Raw genomic sequence first — 23,157 nt, 5'->3', positions numbered from 1 at the left:
TTGACCTGCTTTTTGAATATTGGTCAACAGTAGAAAAGATCAAAGGCACTCACCCAGTGCTGTAAATCATTCATCTTTTATTCATTGTGCGTAAAACAGGATAACGGCGACTTGCCATAATGAGTTCAGAACGCCAGTGTGTATGATTTTGAATATTGGCACCACATTTGCTATGCAGACATGTGGAATAGATCCTGCCATTAAAAATAATGGCCTGTCTATCACATTACTTAACTCCCTTAGAATATGGGGGTGAATGTCATCGGGAATGAATGATAAAACCTACTGAAGAAAAGGTATCCTTGACTCTAAACTGTCAGCTACAACTCTGTGTCTTTATGTTCTTTTATGTATATCTCCAGTTTCCTTATTGATCACCTCCTGTCTGATTCAGGCTACTGTTCTCTCACATCTGACTGCAGCTCTGCCTCCTCAGATTGGCTTCTGTCTATAAAGCGCAAGCCCCTCACCAGGAAGTCTAAGCTGGTTTCTATTACAACAATGGCGGAATAAATGAAGAAAAACTGGTTAAAAAAACTACATTTTTTATCAGACAATAATCACACATATCTACAGGGGGAAATGTGCCAGAAGGGTTTCTTTAACTCTCCAGAATTGATATCAACCTGAGAATCTTGAACCAAGTAAATCGATTAAAGGGGTTATCCAGGAAAGAAACTTATATATATATATATATATATATATATATATATATATATATATATATATCCCAACTGGCTCCAGAAAGTTAAACAGATTTGTAAATTACTTCTATTAAAAAATCTTAAACCTTTCAGTACTTATGAGCTTCTGAAGTTAAAGTTGTTCTTTTCTGTCTAAGTGCTCTCTGATGACACCTGTCTCGGGAACCGCCCAGTTTAGAAGCGGTTTGCTATGGGGATTTGCTTCTAAACTGGGTGGTTCTCGAGACACGTGTCATCAGAGAGCACTTAGACAGAAAAGAACAATTTTAACTTCAGAAGCTCATAAGTACTGAAAGGATTAATGTTTTTTAATAGACGTAATTTACAAATATGTTTAACTTTCTGGAGCCAGTTGATATATATATATATATAAAAAGTTTTTTCCTGGATAACCCCTTTAAGCTTTCCTGAGATACATATAAGATTGTCTTACCCAATAATTCTTAAAGGTGTGGAATACCTCAAAGCTGGATAACTTATTCTACCATCTCTAATCACTATTTTAAGGAAAATCTATTTAAATTGCTATGGGGAGCGAGTGTCTGGATGTTGGTGTAGTTTTGCTGTAGATAAAATAAATGGAGATTAAATAGAGACAGTGGAAGGATGGCTCGGGGCTTGCATGGCTGTGGCGCCCTTTATTATACTGCTTTAGGCTCTTTTCTTCAATTACCTCTGGGCTAGATCTCACTGCACTAATTTCCAGAAGACAATTGAAGACAATTTATAAACGTGGTTTGTTATTTTCCATTGCATTACTTATAAGCTCTGTGAACACGCTCAGTAAAGCACCATACACTATTGTGATACATCTCTTATGGACATTTGAGGATTGTAAACACAAAAACTGCCAACACCTTAGGGAAGCAAAATAAAACAAAATACCGTATTTTTCGCCATATAAGACGCACTTTTTCTTCCCCAAAACTGGGGGGGGGGGGGGAAGTTGGTGCGTCTTATACGGCAAATACACATTAAAACCCTGTCCTATCCCGGCGGTCCCTGCGGCCATCAACGGCCGGGACCCGCGGCTAATACAGGACATCACTGATCGCGGTGATGCCCTGTATTAACCCTTCAGACGCGGTGATAAAAGCTGACCGCCGCGTCTGAAGGGAAAGTGCCACTAACCCGGCTGCTCAGTCGGGCTGTTCGGGACCGCCGCGGTGAAATCGCAGCATCCCGAACAGCTTACAGGACACCAGGAGGGACCCTACCTGCCTCCTCGGTGTCTGCTCCATGCCGGGATCCCCTGCATGGCCGGCGCTCTCCTTCGTCGTCATCACGTCATCGCGCACGCTCTCCCGTCATCCAATAGGAGCGGCGTGCGTAGCGACGTGATGGCGGCAACGGAGAGCGAGGATACCAGGCAGCAGAGACGTTCCGGAGCGACAGGGACACCCTGGGGACACGGCAACAGCAATGGAGGGCGACATCCAGGGCAACGGTGATGGGTCCAAAGCGGCGGGGACACGTGAGTATTACCTCCTATACCAGTGGTCTCCAACCTGCGGACCTCCAGATGGTACAAAACTACAACTCCTGGCATGCCCGGACAGCCAACGGCTGTCCGGGCATGCTTGGAGTTGTAGTTTTGCAACATCTGGAGGTCCGTGGTTGAAGATCACTGTCCTATACTTTACATTGTATTTGGTTCAGAATCTTTTTTTTTTTTCTAGATTTTCCTCCTTTAAAATTGGGTGCGTCTTATATGCCGGAGTGTCTTATATGGCGAAAAATACGGTCGGATGTTCCTAACTTTTTACAAAAAAATTCAGGAGTAAAAGATGAGTGTAAAGAAAATACTATACTCTGCTCTCTGCCGGGTCCAACTCCTGGCCCTAGCACCCCACCAGCCAGTTGCCCAGAGCACCACGGCCTGTTTGTTTACCAGGCCTAGCTCCATAGTGTCTATCCCAGATACTGCAGCTAAGTCGCATTTAAATGACTAAGAATGCACTGGAGAACCAGGCATGGCCACTATAAAATGTTTTGTTCGGTAAACAACGAAATGGGAGCAGTGCCACAGATCATTGAATCAGCTGACTAGAAGGGGTGCCGTAAGTCGGACCCCCCCCCCCCCACCAACCTGAAACTGATGGTCTATCCTTAGGACACTGAAGTCCTGAAAAACTACTTTAGGGTACCAGATTAGCAGATATCACACCCAATCAAGAAATTCAGCAATAAACAAAAAATTTACAAAAATATGCAAAACTTTATAAGAAATACAAATACATATTACACTTAAAAATGTATAAGCACAGTGCACAGGACTGAAGAAATACAGGGGGTATAGGCAAAAACACTGGAATAAGACAGATACAAGTGCATATAAATAGTCATATAGGATATATCGCTGAGGGTACATGTAAACCCTGTTCAGAGCAGTTCAAACAATAAACATGCACAAGAAAGGAGAAAAGGAATAATAAGCCAGAGTAGAGCCATATGCCGCCTGCACTTACCCCAACGTGCTTCGCGCTGCTGCACTTCGTCAGGGGGCGTGACGCCCCCTGACGAAGCGCAGCAGCGCGAAACGTACGTTGGGGTAAGTGCAGGTGGCATATGGCTCTACATTGGCTTATTATTCCTTTTCTAATTTCTTGTGCATGTTTATTCTTTGAACTGCTCTGAACAGGGTTTACATGTACAGTGACCCCCCAACCTACGATGGCCCTGACATACGATCATTTCAAGATACGATGGTCTCTCAGAGGCCATCGCATGTTGAAGGCAGCATCAACATACGATGCTTTTGTATGTCGGGGCCATCGCATAAACGGCTATCCGGCAGCGCAGACTGCTTCAGCTGCCACCGGATAGCCGTTTACGGTGCCCCGTGTGGTCCGCTGACGATCACTTACCTGTCCTCGGGGCTCCGGTGCGTCCTCTTTGGGATCCCCTGCATCGTCGGTGCTCTCCATCGTCTCCATCACGTCGCTGCGCACGCCGTCCCATCATCCAATAGGAGCGGCATGCATAGCGACGTGATGGCGGCGACTGAGACCTAGGATGCCGGGGAAGCAGAGGCCTTGCCGGAGCGTCGGGGACACCCCGGGGAAGCGGCGACAGCGATGGAAGGCGACATCCAGGGCAGCGGTGAAGGTCCGGAGTGGCGAGGACACGTGAGTGCAACCTTTAATACCAGTGGTCTTCAACATGCGGACCTCCAGATGTTGCAAAACCTCCAGATGTAGTTTTGCAACATCTGGAGGTCTGCAGGTTGTAGACCACTGTCCTATACTATGCATTGCACGGATCCCTCAACATACAATGGTTTCAACAAACGATGGTTCATTTGGAACGGATTACCATCGTATGTTGAGGGACCACTGTACACTCAGCGATATATCCTATATGACTATTTATATGCACTTGTATCTGCCTTAGGCTGGGTCCACACTACGTTTTGTCCCATACGGGAGCGCATACGGCAGGGGGAGCTAAAATCTCGCGCTCCCGTATGTAACCGTATGCGCTCCCGTATGCCATTCACTTCAATGAGCCGACCGGAGTGAAACGTTCGGTCCGGTCGGCTCATTTTTGCGCCGTATGCGCTTTTACAACCGGACCTAAAACCGTGGTTGACCACAGTTTTAGGTCCGGTTGTAAAAGCGCATACGGCGCAAAAATGAGCCGACCGGACCGAACGTTTCACTCCGGTCGGCTCATTGAAGTGAATGGCATACGGGAGCGCATACGGTCACATACGGGAGCGCGAGCTTTTAGCTCCCCCCTGCCGTATGCGCTCCCGTATGGGACAAAACGTAGTGTGGACCCAGCCTTATTCCAGTGTTTTTGCCTATACCCCCTGTATTTCTTCAGTCCTATGCACTGTGCTTATACATTTTTAAGTTTAATATGTATCTGTATTTCTAATAAAGTTTTGCATATTTTTGTAAATTTTTTGTTTATTGCTGAATTTTTTGATTGGGTGTGATATTATCTGAAACTTCAGCAACATACATTTTAATATTTTTGTGTTTGGTACCTTATTAGCAGGCATCTTGGAAGATAGACCTGATCATAGAGACATGTCAGACTCTTTGATTGGGCTCCGGTTGCAAGACCCCTACTGATCGCTAGAATGAAGGGACAGAAGCACTCCCCTGAGCACTATGTTCTTGCTCGGCATTCCTCGGAAAGCAGAGTACAGACTGACACTGTGTCCGTACACTGCCTGCTCAGCTTCCCGAGGAAAATTTAAAGGGGTACTCCTGTGGAAAACTTTTTTTTTTTTTTTTTTTTTTTTTTTTAAATCAACTGGTGCCAGAAAGTTAAACAGATTTGTAAATCACTTCTATTAAAAAATCTTAATCCTTCCAGTACTTTTTAGGGGCTGTATACTAAAGAGAAATCCAAAAAAGAAATGCATTTCCTCTGATGCCATGACCACATGCCATGAGCTCTCTGCTGACCTCTGCTGTCCATATTAGGAACTGTCCAGAGCAGGAGAAAATCTCCATAGCAAACATATGCTGCTCTGGACAGTTTCTAAATTGGACACCAGAGGTCAGCAGAGGGCACTGTGGTCATGACATTAGAGGAAATGCATTTCTTTTTTGGATTTCTTTTTGGTATACAGCCCCTAAAAAGTACTGGAAGGATTAAGATTTTTTAATAGAAGTGATTTACAAATCTGTTTAACTCTCAAAAAAATAAAAAAAAATAAAAGTTTTCCATGGGAGTACCCCTTTAACAGCATTAAAGAGGCACAGCTATCAGGCGAGCCTTTATGTCCCTTTGGGGGTCTCAGCAGCCAGACTGCCACCGATCACATCATCCAACATGTCTCTACGAGTTATTAGAAAGTTTAGCTACACTTTAAGTTTACTGAATCATCATAAACTGGTAAAACAGCTGAACATCCTTATGAATATTTACTTGTTCAGCTGTCTATTTTTTACCTCGAAAAATTCCTTTCCTAAGTAGACTTTTCCTTTAGTGATAGGCGGCATGCAGAGAGAGTCCGCAGCTATGTTCAGTGGTAGAAGAGAATGAAGTGCAGCGGCGCAGAGAGACATGGGGGGGGGGGGGGGGGGGGTGCTCTGCAGTCTGACTCATGCTGGCTGACTCTCAGTATGGCAGTTTTATGTTTGTGATTGTGATCAGCAAGTGAAGGAAGATCATCAGAAAAGAGTCTTCAGAGCTTCACACTCCTGTTTTTATCAAATATAGGTCAAGTTACCGTACTGTATTTCATGACTTGTTAACATGCTGACGATACAGTCTGGAAGGGAATGTCTCACAATGTAGTCAATAGCATAGTGACCTGGTAATAATAGAGCGCCTAATGGCAGAATTCACCAATGCCGATCATACAGAACAATACTATGTATTATAACTGCATTAATAGTAATACAAGAAATCAATCAATGGAACACTGGATAATATGTTACCTAAAAACAGTATAGAATCCTATTTATCAATATTATTTATGTCACCATTTTTTGTTTTTGCTTACTCATAACCATATAATCATATATACCGTACAATACAGTATATAATCATATACTGTATCAGAAAATATTTGGGGTACCGAGCTTGTAATATGGCATGGACAATAAGACTGCAGCTACTAGGTGGCCTCCACCCCCAGAAGGGTTATTATTTTAGCATTGTATAGTAGGAGTATTTTGATATTATAATAGCACTATGACTTGAGTTTTATAAATCCAATGTTCCAGGAAAAAACTTTTTTTTTTTTTTTATATCAACTGGCTCCAGAAAGTTAAAGAGATTTGTAAATTACTTCTATTTAAAAAAAACTTAATCCTTTCAATAATTATCAGCTTCTGAAGTTGAGTTGTTGTTTTCTGTCTGGCAACAGTGCTCTCTGCTGACATCTCTGCTTGTCTTGGGAACTGCACAGAGTAGAAGAGGTTTGCTATGGGGATTTGCTTCTAAACTGGGCGGTTCCCGAGACAGGTGTCATCAGAGAGCACTTAGAAAGAAAAGAACAACTCAACTTCAGCAGCTCATAAGTACTGAAAGGATGAAGATTTTTTTAATAGAAGTAATTTACAAATCTGTTTAACTTTCTGGAGCCAGTTGATATATATAAAATTTTTCCTGGATAACCCCATTGTATGTTAGTAATATGAAGGCAACACGTTGCAGTATTATTTAAGGATTGTCTGGTACTATAATTGTCCCTTTAATACTAATGCAGTATTACCTGGCATTTCACTCTTTGCAAAAATAGGTCAGGACCTCCACACAAGCATAGGCTTTAAATGTTATTTAAATGGCATGCTGGGATTCAAAGTAGAGATGAGCGAACTTACAGTAAATTCGATTTGTCACAAACTTCTCGGCTCGGCAGTTGATGTCTTTTCCTGCATAAATTAGTTCAGCCTTCAGGTGCTCCGGTGGGCTGGAAAAGGTGGATACAGTCCTAGGAAAGAGTCTCCTAGGACTGTATCCACCTTTTCCAGCCCACCGGAGCACCTGAAAGCTGAACTAATTTATGTAGGCTAAAGGCATCAACTGCCGAGCCGAGAAGTTCGTGACGAATCGAATTTACTGTAAGTTCGCTCATCTGTACTTATGAGCTTCTGAAGTTAAGGTTGTTCTTCTCTGTCTAAGTGCTCTCTGATGACACCTGTCTCGGGAAACACCCAGTTTAGAAGAGGTTTGCTTTGGGGATTTGCTTCTAAACTAGGCGTTTCCCGAGACATGTGTCATCAGAGAGCACTTAGACAGAAAAAACAACCTTAACTTCAGAAGCCCATAAGTACTGAAAGGATTAAGATTTTTTAATAGAAGAAATTTACAAATCTATTTTAACTTTCTGGAATCAGTTGATATATATATACAAAAAAAAAATTTTTAACCATTGTATGTTAGTAGTATGAAGGCAACACGTTGCAGTATTATTTAAGGATTGTCTGGTACTATTATTGTCCCTTTAATACTAATGCAGTATTACCTGGCATTTCACTCTTTGCAAAAATAGGTCAGGACCTCCACACATTTGCTCTGGGCTTTTACAGGCCTAGATTTTACTGTGGCAAAAGCAATATTACTATCATTGTAATGAAGGAGTAATTTATCATTACTGACATTTAACTACTAAAATAGACTGTTGTAACTTACAATTTACAGGAACAATTGATAGGAAAAAGACGAAGATAGAGTTATTGTATGTTATTCTACCTTCAAATTGGGGCTGCCCAAACTTTACTGAGTTGTCTTTGACAACCAGGAACATTAAAGGGGTACTTAGGTGGGAAATACATCTTTTAAAATCAGCTGGTGCCAAAAAGTTAAACAGATTTGTAAATTACTTCTATAAAAAAAATCTTAATCCTTTCAGTACTTATGAGCTTCTGAAGTTAAGGTTGTTCTTTTCTGTCTAAGTGCTCTCTGATGACACCTGTCTCGGGAAATGCCCAGATTAGAAGAGGTTTGCTATGGGGATTTGCTTCTAAACTGGTCGTTTCCCGAGACACGTGTCATCAGAGAGCACTTGGACAGAAAAAAACAACCTTCACTTCAGGAGCTCATAAGTACTGAAAGGATTAAGATTTTTTAATAGAAGTAATTTACAAATCTGTTTAACTTTCTGGAGCCAGTTGATATATATATATATATATATATATATATATATATATATATATATATATAAAAAAAGTTTTTTCTCCTGGATAACCCCTTTAAAGTTGATAAAAAGAATAAAAGTCAGTCAAGTTCAACCTTTAAAGGGCAAAAACACACGGGCTGTGACTGAAATGCAGCACATGAGTTTTAGTGTTGCTCACAAATATTCGAAATTCGGATTTTAATCGAATATAGCACTATATATTCGCAATTAGGAATATTCGCTTTTTTTTTTTCTTTGTTCGCAGTACACATCACAGTGATGTCCAGTGGTATGCTCCCCGCACCTCCAGCTATTGACTTGCTGTATGGACACTTGGAATAAAGCATTGTTTGGCAAATACTTCTCAGTGGGTGAGTGCAGCTTTTTTCAAGTCTTCTGCTTTTCATGTTTTACACATCACAGTGATCACTGCATCCCTCTCTGCTCTTTGCATATTGAGCCCTCCCAATGGTCTCCAACCTGCAGACCTCCAGATGTTGCAAAACTACAACTCCAGCATGCCCGGACAGCCAGAGTACAGAGCAGAGATGTGGAGCGCAGAAGAAAGCCACTTCGCATCTCTGCTATAGATAGGACGATCGCATCGGGTGTCAGGAGTGACAGCCGCTGTGATCTGTCCTTAACTGCAGGTACTACTACTCCCAACATGGAGCACAACATGGAGCTGGGAACTGCATTAATAGACAGATCGCAGTGAGTGTAACTTCTGACATCTGTTGCCATCTGTCTATTAATGCAGTTACTGCAGCTCCCAGCATAGAGCAGAGTGTGCTCCATGTTGGGAGCTGTAGTACCTGCATTTAAGGAAAGATCACAGCGGATGTCACTTCTGAACCTGATGCTATCCTCCTGTATAAAATATAGATGCGGGCGGCCACTCTTCTATGGTCCCCTGCACTGACATATATATATACACCTATTAATATTTCCCACAGAGTTGTGATTGGTTCGAACCATCTGGCCAATCACAGCTCTCTGCGGGAAATATGAATAGGTGTGTATATATACGGCAGTGCAGGGGACCATAGAAGAGCCGCATCTATACATTATACAGAAGGATCGCAATGGACCCGGGTGATCTGTCAATTAGTACAGGTACTACTACTCACATCATGGAACAGTGTGTTCCATGGGAGTAGTACTACCTAAAAAAATGTACAGAAAAAAAAAAAGTGAAAAACCACACACACTTTTTTTTATTGTCTGCTACATTTTTAGTGCCCTGCCTGCCCACATAAATTGATCCCTGTTTAAAAAATTTTTAAAATGTTGTTATAAAAAAGATTAAATTTCGTTAAATACAATTTTTCCCATCACTACTGTATGTTTTTTATTATTTATTTTTTAATGATACCCTACGAGATATTATTAAAAATGTATCTATCACTTTTTTGGATCGCTAAAGTCCAAAAAAGAATTAAAACGCCAAAGTTAATACCCACATGCCATTTTTCTTTGCGTTTTTTCACTCCCATAGACTTCTATGGGAGAAAAACGCCACATTTCAGGGGAAAAAATGCCCTAGGCTCAACATGCTGCGACTTTTTTTCAGCCTTTGGCGGTTTTGCAGAGTGAAAAAATCCCAAAAGGATTTAAAAAACGTCAAACTGAAAAACGCAAAGTGGAAAAAGAATTTTGCATTTTTTTCATTGATTTACAGCTAACATCTGGCCACAGCGTTTTTTAAATGAAAAAACGCCATGGGGGGGGGGGGGGGGGCGTTTTGGCGTTTTATTGGGCAAAAAGCCAAAAAAGAGAAAAAAAAACAAGTGTAAACTTAGCCTAAGGGGTACATCTGTACTGCACAAAACACTAACCAAAGTCGTTCTTTTTTTTCTGAGGGTCTCTATTGACAGATGTACCTGAGTATTCATTTGCAATCATGGAAAATCAATTATCTTTCCATAGTTAAAAAGTAAATGATGAAAAAACATTTCATAAACTAACACAAAAGAAATGATGTCCATAGCAACCAAACCGATTTCATTCATTTGAAGACGTAGTAGAGCTGAATTTGTTCATTTATTCATTTCTATTCCGCACTAGGAGTCATTTCTGATTTCCTATTTTTAGGTTTAGGGTAAGGTCACACACAGAGGGAATGCTGCATATTTTCGACAGTAAAAACTGGTGAGGAAAATCTGCAGCACTTACAGTGACAGCTTAGTGGATTAAAAAAAAAAAAACAACCACAAAGCTGCAGAGAAAATCAACACAAACACGACCTGCAGTGCAGATTCCAAATCAGCAGCATGTCAGTTTTGGTGATTAATTGTGGATCTTCTCAATTGACAAAGATCTGAACAAAGCATAAAAGCTGCAGCATATAAGCTGCATGTAAACATGTCCTAAATGTGCAAATGCTGTTGATTTTCTGGTGCAGAAATCTGCAGAATTCTACTGTGTGTAGCTGTTCCCCAGCATGATCGTGCTGTATCATGTTGCATATTTTCAGCAGCTGATTTTGCTACCCATTGACTTCCATGGGTAGGAAAATATGCAGAAACATAGAGCACATGTGACCCTACCCTAAAGTAGTGCTTCCCAACATTCACATGGGCAGATATAGAAGCAAGTTTGCCGCAAGTTCCCCACGGCAGAAAACCTGCAGCTGAAAATACGCAGCAGACCCCATTAAATTATACGTAATCTGCAGCAGACTCACGATTAAATGCGCCTGTGTGAACATACCCTTACATTCCAGGAATTGTTTTATAGTTTTTTTTTATTTTTTTTTAGCATTTTTAGCATAGACTATTATTAGAGAATAATGTGGAGGTTTTGGTGTATGCCCTTTTCTTACCTCTTTTTACTGATGTAGTAGGCATGAGATAGGCTCTATTTTGTTTTACAATGATGTGTGTTCTGTAATTCAAGCTACATTTCTCACGAATCCTCTGGCTTTAGATTATTGATTATTGTCATCTCATTAGACTCACAAGTGGGTTGGTGTCAATTCAAACAGTGCAGTTTTGATGGATTTTCTTACTCAGTGTTTTTAGAGAATCCTTGCCATGAAGTATGATTTGACATCTTTAGGCTGTGTTCACACGCGTCCTTTTCCACACTTTTACTGCATTTTAACATTTTTTTTTAAGCCTTTTTCCAATCTATATTTTTGCCATAATTTTGGAAAACACAAAATAAAAAAAGCAGCAAGAAACAAAATGTGTGAATAACAGCCTCAGGGGAGATATATAACTACTATAGACTATATTATATATCCTGATCCCATAGAGATAACAGATGGGGGGAGATCTGACATCCTGCTGTAACCATTAAAGGGGTACTCCAGCCCTGAGACATCTTATCCCCTGTCCAAAGGATAGGGGATAAGATGTCTCACTGCGGGGGTCCTGCCGTTGGGGACCCCTGCAATCTTGTATTTGCCACCCACTTGTTTGAGCTACACGCTGCGATGCCAGCTCCCAAAAAGCCGGGTGGCGACCACGGGGCCGGAGTATCTTAACGTCACGACTCCGCCCCCATGTGACCTCACCCCCGCTATGCAAGTCTATGGGAGGGGGCGTGACTTGCTAAGCGGGGGTGAAGTCACACGGGGGCAGAGTCGTGACGTTACGATACTCCAGCCCCGTGGTCGCCACCCATAGACTTGCATAGTGGGGGCGGGGGTGACGTCACACGGGGGCGGAGTTGTGACGTCACGATACTCTGGCCCTGTGGTCGCCACCCGGATGTTTGAGCTGCACGCCGAGGTGCCAGCTCACAAACAGGTGGGTGGCGAATACAAGGTTGCAGGGGGTCCCCAGCGGCGGGACCTCCGCGGTGAGACATCTTATCCCCTATCCTTTGGATAGGGGATAAGATGTCTCAGGGCCGGAGTACCCCTTTAAGCACTAAAACATTGGGAGTTGTACTGGTGATCACATGACCAAGCAAGAGTAATGCAACACATGGACTAGTGATGGTGCGTGTGCATGTTATAGGCAAAAAAAACAGGAGTGCTTCTTTAAAGTAATGAAAAGTCTTCAAGATGTACAGGGTCTACAAAATCCTAAAACAGCCTTGTAGAAATCCTGTAGGGAGCACAAGTGTTAACTTCCTGACCTCTTCTGCTTTTGTACTAATAAGCTTTTCTCCTATTTGAGGCAATGGGGGCGCTCTAGGGACACACACATTGTTTGGTATACATAACTTCAATATTGTAACCAAAACAAGGGAATGGAATTTTATGTTTTTCCTTTATCATAATTCAGTCAGTTTGCTTTAGATCATTTTTTGGTATGTAGTAACCACTTGTTGTTCTTCCTATTCAAAACCAAAAATAACACCTCTACCACAGGTCTTTAATAAGTTGTTATCACAGCACCCATTCACTGTGTATTTCTAAAAAGCATGACTCCTATGACCAACATCACAGTAGCTTTGTTTTGTGGTCACACAGATCGAGTATTCCTGGAGTCAATAGATGTTCACATGCTCAGGGTTTGCATTGTTGTCATATCTATAGGAAAAGCAATGTTAGCAGTGAGAGAGTTAACCAAGATGAGTATTTAAAGGGGTACTCCACTGAAAAACATTTTTTTTTTTTTTCAACTGGTGCCAGAAAGTTAAACAGATTTGTAAATTACTTATTAAAAAATCTTAACCCTTCCAGAGAGCACCGTGGTCAGGCAGAAAGGAAATTCAAAAAGAAAAGAACTTCCTGTGGATCATAACAGCAGCTGCTGTTATGATCCATAGGAAGTTCTTTTCTTTTTGAATTTCCTTTCTGCCTGACCACAGTGCTCTCTGCTGACACCTCTGTCCATGTCAGGAACTGTCCAGAGAAGGAGAGATTTTCTATGGGAATTTGCTTCTACTCTGGATAGTTTCTAAAATGGACAGAGGTGTCAGCAGAGAGCACTGTGGTCAGACAGAAAAGAAATTCAAAAAGAAAAGAACTTCCTGTGGATCATAACAGCAGCTGATACAAACTGGAAGGATTAAGATTTTTTAATAGAAGTAATTTACAAATCTGTTCAACTTTCTGGCACCAGTAGATAAAAAAAAAAAAATAATGTTTTCCAATGGAGTACCCCTTTAAGGATGTTAATTGTTAGGTCGAGCACAAAGGAATAGGTAAGGATAGCAGAGAGATTAATAGGGATAAGTAACTTTTGGCACACCACTGCTGAACGGCACGAGGACCACCAATGACTGGCGCGCCAACAGTTACCCGCCCCGAGGGTTGCAGAACTCAGGAGCAGAGGCTGTTAGTTTGACAAAGCTGCTACTACACCTTTCTGCACACTCATGTCCACAACGTGTGGCGCCCTCAGTTCAATGTGGAAAGTCTTGTTTTTTTCATACTCCTCGTCATCAATTATTTTGATCTGAATTGCTTTGCTGTGGATGGAAAAATAATAAGTGTCAAAAGAAAAAGCAGAAGGAAAAGAAGAGAATAGAAAATGTCGGCTCTGTTAGCTTATACAGCAATAAAGAGATTAAACTGGAAGCAGAGGTTGTGGATATTTTAGATTACAGAAGAAGATTGCAGAATTTTAATTGGTCTTTTTATTATGATTTAGTTGAGTAGAATCTGTGGAAAAAAAAACAAAAAACTTTGTTGGCTTTGTGAAACTGTATTTAGTTTGGTTTAGTAGAATTATGTGAGGTTTAGCTGTAATTTGGGGGGTGGGGGAGGGGTTGGCGTCCATGTCTCTCTCTCCTATTATGTTAGAACAGTAGTGTGTGGCACTGATTGTTAGTGGCCGCACTGTTGTAAAGTTAAAACTTAAAGGGGTCTTCCAGGTTTTTTGTACTTGTAAGCTATACGCCCCCGATGCCATGTTATGTTGTCAATGTACTTGTATTACCTGTCTGTGGTGGATCACAGCCCTTTTATGTATTTTCATGTCCCCAGAGGTTCTGCACTAGTGACTACCGTCGTCTTGAGTCTTTCCTGGCTTTCTGTGTGGCTCGAGACAACACATCGTAGGTCTGCTGATCAATGGGGCTTGGCTTCTTCTCATCTTCCCTAAAAAGCCAACCCCCTGATGATGTGTGCAGCCCATCTGAACGTTCAGTGGCGGCTGCGCTAAATGTGTCCTCACTCTTTTTAGACTGTGCTGAAATCATGCGACAGCATGGAAATGCATTAAATGCAGGCCCATCGGGACATACAGGGCGTCCGCACACATCAGGGATGGCTTGTCAGGGAAGACAAAAAGTTTGATCAGCTGACCTGTGGTGCGGCCTACGACTGTAATTCCTAGAAAAGAACAATGTAGAACCTCTGGGGGAAAAAAATGCCAAGATCCACCACAGACAAGTAATACAAGTTCATTTATAATATACATAGCATCAGTGTCACACAGCTTAAAAGTACAAGAAAACTGGAATACCCTTTCTAATGGTCACACAATTTAATTTATACAACCTATTAGTGTCCATTCCTATCTTTAGGTGAGCGTGGTTTTGAACACTAAGGCTGTAATCACACGGCAGAATTTCTGCACATCCGCACCAATTCCGCATTCATTTGGGTGGTTTCTGGCTTGTGCGGAAGTGTGAATGGGAGTGCAGAATCCCATAGCAGTCTATTGGGCTTAAATTAGAGGCAGAATCCACATGAGGAAATTCTGCCGTGTAAATAGACCCTTAGGGTGTGACTTAGGGCTGGGCGGTATACCGGTCCATACCGAATACCGACATTTTGTGCTGCACGATATGAATTTTAACCGATACCGCAATACCGGTTTGGCCCCTCCTCCTCGGGATTGAATTAGTCCAGCGCTGTGCTGTCCCCATCGGGGAACTAATCATATGTTGCCCGTGAGCGCTGTTCTGCCCCCCAATTAATTATCAGCCTAGTGCTGTCCCCACCCCCCTCCTCCTGTGTGTTGCGGCCACCGGCGCTGACACTCTATACCAGTGGACTTCAACCTGCGGACCTCCAGATGTTGCAAAACTACAACTCTAGTTTTGCAACATCTGGAGGTCGGCAGGTTGAAGACCACTGCTCTATACTGTGCGGTATCCCTATGCCTGGGCTACAAAAAATAAACAAAATAAACTTTCTTACCTCCCAGTGGTCCGGTACTGGCCTCATCTGCTTCCTAGGGAATGGAACGTCGTACAGCAGTCAGCCTATCACCGGCCGCAGTGATGTTCCGCCTCGGCCGCTGATAGGCTGAGCCCACTGTCATGTAAGAAGCCGGCCAGAGCTCCTTACATGACAGTGGGCTCAGCCTATCAGCGGCCGAGGTGGAACATCACTGCGGCCGGTGATAGGCTGACGGCTGTCCGACATTCCCGTCCCCAGCGTAAGGCCGATGTCGGAACATGCGTTAGTTTATTTTGTTTACCTTGTGTCAGTGTCGGCGGCCGTAAAAAACAGCATGAGGAGGGCAGCGCTAGCGGGTGACGTGAGTATTTACCCCGATGGGGGCAGCGCTGGGCTGATAATTAAATGGGGGGGGCAGTACAGCGCAGCGCTGATCATTAATTTTGGAGGGGGGAGGAGGAGGAGGAGGAAATACCGTTATATACCGTGGAACCGCCGAAAGTTACAAAAATACCGTGATACACACATTAGGTCATACCGCCCAGCCCTAGTGTGACTATCCTTTTACAGACAGTTTATACTAATAAAAAAAAAAGGTTTACCAAAATTTAAGAACAAAACACAACTTTATTGTAAACATACATCCATATTTTGGAACTTTAGAATTTCATTGCATTATGTAAATGTGGCTCTAGACCATAACTAGTTTATTAAGTGTTTTACATATGAACTGTAAAATCCTATTAAACTGATGGGAAAGTAACAATATACGTAAGTTTTATATCCTTTTTATCAGAACATTATGAAGAAATTACAGGGTGTATAAAAGGACACAACATTTTGAGCATTTCATTTTACCATATTATGTAAAGGCAGGCGACCACTGAGCACACAAGCCAGACAGTAACCGCCATCTCTCACAGAATAAAGGATTAGCATATAAGCCACAGGCCACAAGTTGACTTCATGACCTACAAAAATCATTATTTATGGCATTAAGAAGGGAATTAACACTGAGATCCTATTATTACAGATGGCATTTAGTTCCATCCTACTTCTGTGCTTGATCAGTGCCTAGAAGAAAAGTTGTACATGTACAGGGGTGTAACTTAAAGCACAACGGTCATGATGTTTAGGCCATATAAAGTAACAACAGTATGTTAAATGTGCTTAGAATATCTACTTTATTGTAGGTTTTATGATCCCTAAAAACACGTTTGTATACAGTCCTCAACAGTCTAAATAGGCATGGCCAGGGGTTCCCTATGCCCGATCCGTCACACCTATCTCGTCTCCTGCAGTGCTGGGACCGCTGTGTGATTGGCACAGGTGGCAGCACATGCACCCTGCATCGCTCCTACGTGCCGGCTCGGGGCATAGTGAACCTCTGGCCAGGATTAGCAACTGCTGCTGACTGTATACAAAGGTGTTTTTGGGGGGGGGGGTCATAAAACCTGCAATAAAGTAGAAAAGGTAATGCTGGACTTGATATTCTAAGCTCATTTAACATACTGTTGATACTTTATATGGCTCATGCATCATGATAGTTGTGCTTTAAAGGGGTTATACCAGGGTCAAGTCCTAGGAATAAAAAGTTAAGGAACTCACCCAAGATTTCCACTCAAAAGCTGGTCCTGCAGAACTCCTGCTAATGGGAACAGTGTTCCTGCTGTGAAAAAAGTGTAGGAACTCAGTTCCTGCAGGACTTGAGCCCTGGGTTATACCAAGATCCCCCCCGTTCTTGTGATTGGAGAATGAATTTAAGCAGTCAGACTCCTTTTGTTAATCACTATTCTGGGGGTATGAGATAAGCTGTAATCTTTGGCAATAACCCCTTTAAAGACAGAGTCACAAAAATGAAATAGGGCCACTAGGACCTCCTTTTTGTGGGTGGCTCCTGAACAGCACCTAATTTTTATCTTTTCTTTGGGGCATCATCTTCTATAGTGGAACAAAGTATGGTTGGAAGAATTTGCATAAGTGTCTTGAATTTCTATAGCAAAACCATATCCCGCAAGATATAGATCAGCATATTATTATTAACATTCAAGATTAACAAGTGTTATACATTGATACATATACTTCCAGATCCACTTTGTGATAATCCTTCTTTCCTCTGGACAATACTTCCACAATACATTGGTGGCAGGTGGACCAGAACGGTAGTGAGGCTGTTTGTCTCCATACAGACTGCCATATTAATGAAGCCTGATAAACAGTGCAAGGATTTAGCCCACTTCATCAAATCACAACCACATTTCCCTTGTATTTCCATGTATTTAAAACAGATTGAGAGGCAGTATGCAATCAATATTTGTGATTAATAGAAACAATCAGGCCGCTCACCGGTATATTCTGTGTGGAACTCAAGTGTTAAATAAGCCTGTCTACCCACTAGAATACTAATATTGTATTTCAAGGCGCGAGTCTCTTGACATCACTGTTCCAATCTCAGAATTTCTCCTGAAGATAAGAGTCCTTCATATTTCATTATTCTTCTAATGGAAGAATCAAGAGACACAGTTTATGCAACATTTGTAACGTGTAATTAATTCCAACTTTAATGGCAAAACTTTGTGATGGCTGAGACAAGAGCTCCTTCAAGTCTCCCTATCTGAAATGGTCATCAACAATGACTTCCAGACAATCGCTCTGTTGATGATTCCACAATGAATTCCTGGAATTCGTCTACTGTTCATGAATCGAAGAACGTTTCTAGCTTTTCAATGTGCCAATGTCCCTCCTATGTTGCCTATATGGAATGATGTAACAATTTAAAGCTATGGCGCCATGAGACTTCCCTGACCCAGCACTATTGGCATCGTCACCTCATGCAAGTTGATCGACTAGAATCAGTGGAAAAAAATTGCAATCTTCAGCACTTACAGCAAGGCTTTGCTATCTGAATGTTTAATCCTGTAAATTATTACAGATGTAGCAAGTTGCATAGACAGAAGAGAAGGGGGGGGGGGGGGTCCACTATGGTGACCTTTTTGCCACTTAGGGCAATAAAAATAAAAAGGCCAAATCTTTGTTTCTCCCTCCACCCCTTTTGAAAAAAAAATACAAGTCCTCTGGAGAGGGTAGTCCTAGAGAAATTATTACTACTTTAGAGCAAAGGGGATGGGATCAACCAGGACTGGCCTAACAGCAAGTCGGCACTGCTATGCAGAAATGTAGTGGTGTTGAATTCCTCACAGCTGTTCACCCACCGTCCAAAATAACTGCTTGTCCGTGCTCAATCACAGAAGTGTCCAATATAATCAAGGAAGGATGATGGAACTCACGGTATTGCGGTTTCTTATGCTTTATTTTCAGTCAGGTCAGAGTACAGGTTGGCAAACGGGCCGTTTCTTGCTCACAACAGCACTTTTTCAAGACCTTTGACTTCCGTCACAATCCCCACCCATATATGTGCACAAATACAATTAACCCTTTGTGAAAACATACAAGTTAAAAACATTAAATAGTTGATGAGGATTTTATTCAGCACAATTCCATGAAAAATCTAATTTAGGAGACGATTCAGCTTCATGTTTCTTATTCATATTATTACTTTGTTTGTAGAAACTGGATTATTTCATACATCTAGCGGAAAAACTCTTAGGTCTTTTCTCTCATTCAGACCCAATGGTCCAAGAGCCTCTGTCCTTAATATCAATTCAGTCTCTTTTTGTAATAATTTTATATGTCTATCGCCTCCCATATTTAATGGTTTTATCACGCAGAAATTTTTATTGTTTCACATCATTATTGTGAGTTGTCCTCATATGTTCTATTACACGGGGACAGCCAACTCCTGTAGTTAAAAATCAAATGTGTTCCCTAATGCGTGTAAATAGGGGCCGAATCGTCTTCCCAATATAATGGTATCCACAATCACATATCAATGCATATACCACAAATTGTGATAAAATACATACTATATGAGGTCCCAGCCTAATATTTTTTACATTAATCATTTGTGAACAAAAATTGTAATGGCCACACTTGTGGTTGTCACTTGGCAATTGTTTTTGGATCCAATCTTCTTTTTTGTTTTCTTGTAACCTATTTTTTACTAAAACATCCCTCAAGTTTTTACTTCTTTTGAATGAAATCAAAGGCTTTTTTTTTTTTTATACTTGTTTTACCGAATACTTCATCTTGTTGAATTAGGTGCCAATTGTTGTAAATGGCTGTTTTTATTCTATAAAGGACATATTCACACCATTCGAATTAATATACGCAACAAAATCTTGAAATTGCGATTCAGAACCGGACTACACAATTACAATGTCATCCACATATCGCAAATACAAAGCTAGATATTGGATGTAAGGATTGTTACAGGAATAAATTAATTCTTCCTCCAGCACTCCCAAAAAAATATTTGCGAATGGTTGGGGCGACCGGTGTCCCCATCGCCATACCATCACACTGGATGAACCAGTCATCATTAAATTGAAAAGTATTATGACTCAATACAAATTTTAGCATGTCGCAAATATAATGAATAAACCTGGGATTGCATTTTTGTAAAGCTTCCAGATGCCGATTGACAGTCTGTACACCCATATCCTGAGGGATGCGGGTCTACAGGCTCTCAACGTCAATGCTGGCCAGTGAAAAATGTGTCTGCCAACTAAAATCCTGTAATATCTGTAACAAATGGGAAATGTCATGTAAGTATAATGGGATAGTTTTAAGTAGTGGTCTTAAGATGTAGTCTAGATATTGGTATAGAGGTTCTAACAATGAACCTTTCCCTGCCACGATGGGGCGCCCGGGTGGTAAATTCAAGTTTTTGTGTATTTTGGAAATCCAGTACCAATACGTTTTTTTGGGTGATGGAATAAATAACTTTTCAGCAAACCTCGAGGAGAAAATGCCTTCTACACCTCGTCTTAAGAATGATCTCACTAAGTTTTGGTGGTGTAATATCGGATCTTTTTGTAATTTACGGTATGTTTTTGTGTCTTCCAGCTAGTAGCTTCTTTTAGATAATAGGTTTTTGATAACAGAATTGCTTTGTGATAAATTGGCTGTGATAAAACCATTAAATATGGGAGGCGATAGACATATAAAATTATTACAAAAAGAAACTGAATTGATGTTAAGGACGGAGGCTCTTTGACCATTGGGTCTGAATGAGAGAAAAGACCTAAGCGTTTTTCCGCCAGATGTATGAAAAAATCCAGTTTCTACAAACAAATAAAGTAATAATATGAATCATGATGAAACATAAAGCTGAATAGGAAAAGAATAGACGGACGACTCACCCAGGTGCAGTAAAAAATTCTTCTTTATTTTCATGAAGTGTTCATATATCCACGGCAGAGCAGTACAGGGGGGTTATCGGGGGGATGCAGGGTGCGGGTGTGCAACAATTGTATCGCTCGTTCACTGAGCTTCTTCTGGCTTCCCTGGTGGGAAGCCAGAAGAAGCTCAGTGAACGAGCGATACAATTGTTGCACACCCGCACCCTGCATCCCCCCGATAACCCCCCTGTACTGCTCTGCCGTGGATATATGAACACTTCATGAAAATAAAGAAGAATTTTTTACTGCACCTGGGTGAGTCGTCCGTCTATTCTTTTTCTCTTTGATGAATATCATATGGAACTGTTTGCCTGTCAGACGTAGACGCTCCCCGCGAGGTGTACACACTAGAGCAGTTCATCATTCCGACAGTCCGGAGCAGCAAGAATTAGCGAGTAGGCAGTGCCTGGTGTAAATCTTCTTGTATGCCATAAAGCTGAATAGTCTCCTCAATTAGATTTTGAATGGAATTGTGTTGAATAAAATCCTCATCACCTATTAAATTTTTTTTTACTTGTATGTTTTCACAAAGGGTTAATTGTATTTGTGCACATATATGGGTGGGGAGTGTGACAGAAGTCAAAGGTCTTGAGAAAGCGCTGTTTCGAGCGAGAAACGGCCCGTTGGCCAACCTGTACTCTGACCCGATTGAAAATAAAGCATAAGAAACCGCAATACCGTGAGTGCCATAATCTTTCTTTGATTATATATAGGCGTGTAGAACTACCTTAGGAATCATAGGAAGGGCGCAGAACAAGGGGCAAAACTTAAGTAGGTCCCATTTGTTCTTTCTCTGATGGTACAGTATATATGCCCCCAAATGGAGCACATGATCTGTCATGCAGCAAGTAAGTTTTATGATAGTTTGCGCCAAATGCTCATCTACATTGAGACACGCTACTCTGCAGTAGGTCTCTACATCTGTAGGTGCAACATAAAAAATAACTCCTGCCACAGAATATAGTGGTGGTCATTCCTAGCTGTAACCATATTCCAGCTTGTTGGTTTTCCCTAAAGGACACCATTTTTTTTTTTTTTAACACAGTTCATACTGTGGTATAAGATTCATATGGTATTATGTTGATTCAGGGGGAAATCTAAGGCTCCTTAAATTACTAAGACAGATAAGATTTCAGATAACCTAGAAACTCATTAAGCTTAGGTTTCTCCAGTACACAAACACTCATATTAGTCAGCAGCTTATTACAGTAAATGTGACATATGAAATTGGCCAATCTCAGAGAATGTGCATGGAAATTTGACAATTTTCTGAAGAGAGGTGTTTGAAATTGTGTAGTCATTTCCTTCAAAATGTCATAGTGACTACATCAAAAACACTTCTACTTGTCTGAGCAATTTAGAACATCCATTAGGAAGAGGTGGTGGAAAGAAAACTGTACACCAGGCAACATGAACCAAACCACCTAAAGGAGGTGATATAGGCAAAGTCTCCTTTTTCCGTGATCTTTAATGTCCAGTAGTATTTAAAATTTTGGGTAATGACAGAAGAGAGGATAAGTATTATGTCTGGAAATTTAGGAACCCAATCATTCCTTTTAACATAGACCAGCAAATAAATATGAATGTACAGCGCCAAATAATTAGCTAGGATGTTTATTGGATTTACAGTAAGATTCTTGTCTAGAGTAGAGAAGGGATTAATCTCTGTATTGTGGTAGTCTGGTACAGGAAAAAAGGCTAATGTTGCCAGTGCCTGGTGCCAGGAGGTTACTCTCTACCACCCCTCAAATTTCGTCATTTTTTCAGCTTTTGCAAAAAGGATAAAAACACCCCCTTTTGTTTCTTGCACTATGCCCCCTCTCACAGACAGCCCCCTTACAAACAGGCTTCCTGTTTACTCCCAGCAGTGATCACAGGGATGAGTAAAGGGTGGAATATAGAGGACTTTTAGTTCTTTTCATGTTCGCACAAAGGGCTTCATAAGGGGTTTTCCCACTAAAAACATTTAGCACCTAACTACCATGTTTCTCCGAAAATAAGACCGGGTCTTATATTAATTTTAGTCACGAAAAACACACTAGGGCTTATTTTCAGGGTAGGGCTTTTTTTTTTTTGCGGTACTGTATGTACATTGAACAACATTTAACGGTATTTAATGTGTCGTGTGCTCTGAGGAGAGGCCTACTCCAAATATAATCTCTCAACTGGCCATCCTGCAAGGATTACGCCCAAGGATGAAATTAATGCCTCAGCAGAACAGTCTTCAGTACCTTGACAGGACCCTAGCTACCAGGATTCAATCTTCTGTCTCACAAGTCAGCATTAATCTGTTTGGTGTAAGCACCACAAGTCTCAGCAAGGCAACATGGCTCCCAAGGGGTTACGCTGCACTCTCACATCAAAGGCTAGCTGTATGTGTAATACCATCTGCACCAGCTCAGTGAAGACAGTTATCCTTAACCTGACATCGGTGTGTTCAATTACTCCCAGTGTCTGTCCCAGGAGAAGCTGTCTCCCACCTCGGACTGTGTATAGGATAATGGTGCCCTGGCGTCACAAAGTGATCAGGTATTT

General features: G+C 41.4%; 1 protein-coding gene across 13 annotated transcripts in view; it reads right to left on the bottom strand.

Moving 5' to 3' along the window:
- Window positions 1-23,157, bottom strand: part of SLC8A3 (solute carrier family 8 member A3) — a 297,810-nt gene that overhangs the window by 63,516 nt on the left and 211,137 nt on the right. For 11 of the 13 annotated variants that reach the window (XM_056547169.1, XM_056547168.1, XM_056547171.1 and 8 more), the window contains one exon: window positions 13,556-13,662. The exons of the other annotated variants lie outside the window; for them this stretch is intronic. In XM_056547169.1, coding sequence (XP_056403144.1) covers window positions 13,556-13,662 — 107 coding nt within the window. Of the gene's footprint in view, window positions 1-13,555; window positions 13,663-23,157 lie in introns of those variants that run through there. 13 annotated transcript variants of the gene reach the window in all.

The sequence above is a fragment of the Hyla sarda genome, chromosome 11, assembly GCF_029499605.1.
Source record: "Hyla sarda isolate aHylSar1 chromosome 11, aHylSar1.hap1, whole genome shotgun sequence".
Classification (NCBI taxonomy): domain Eukaryota; kingdom Metazoa; phylum Chordata; class Amphibia; order Anura; family Hylidae; genus Hyla; species Hyla sarda.
This window is presented reverse-complemented; position numbering and strand designations above follow the sequence as displayed.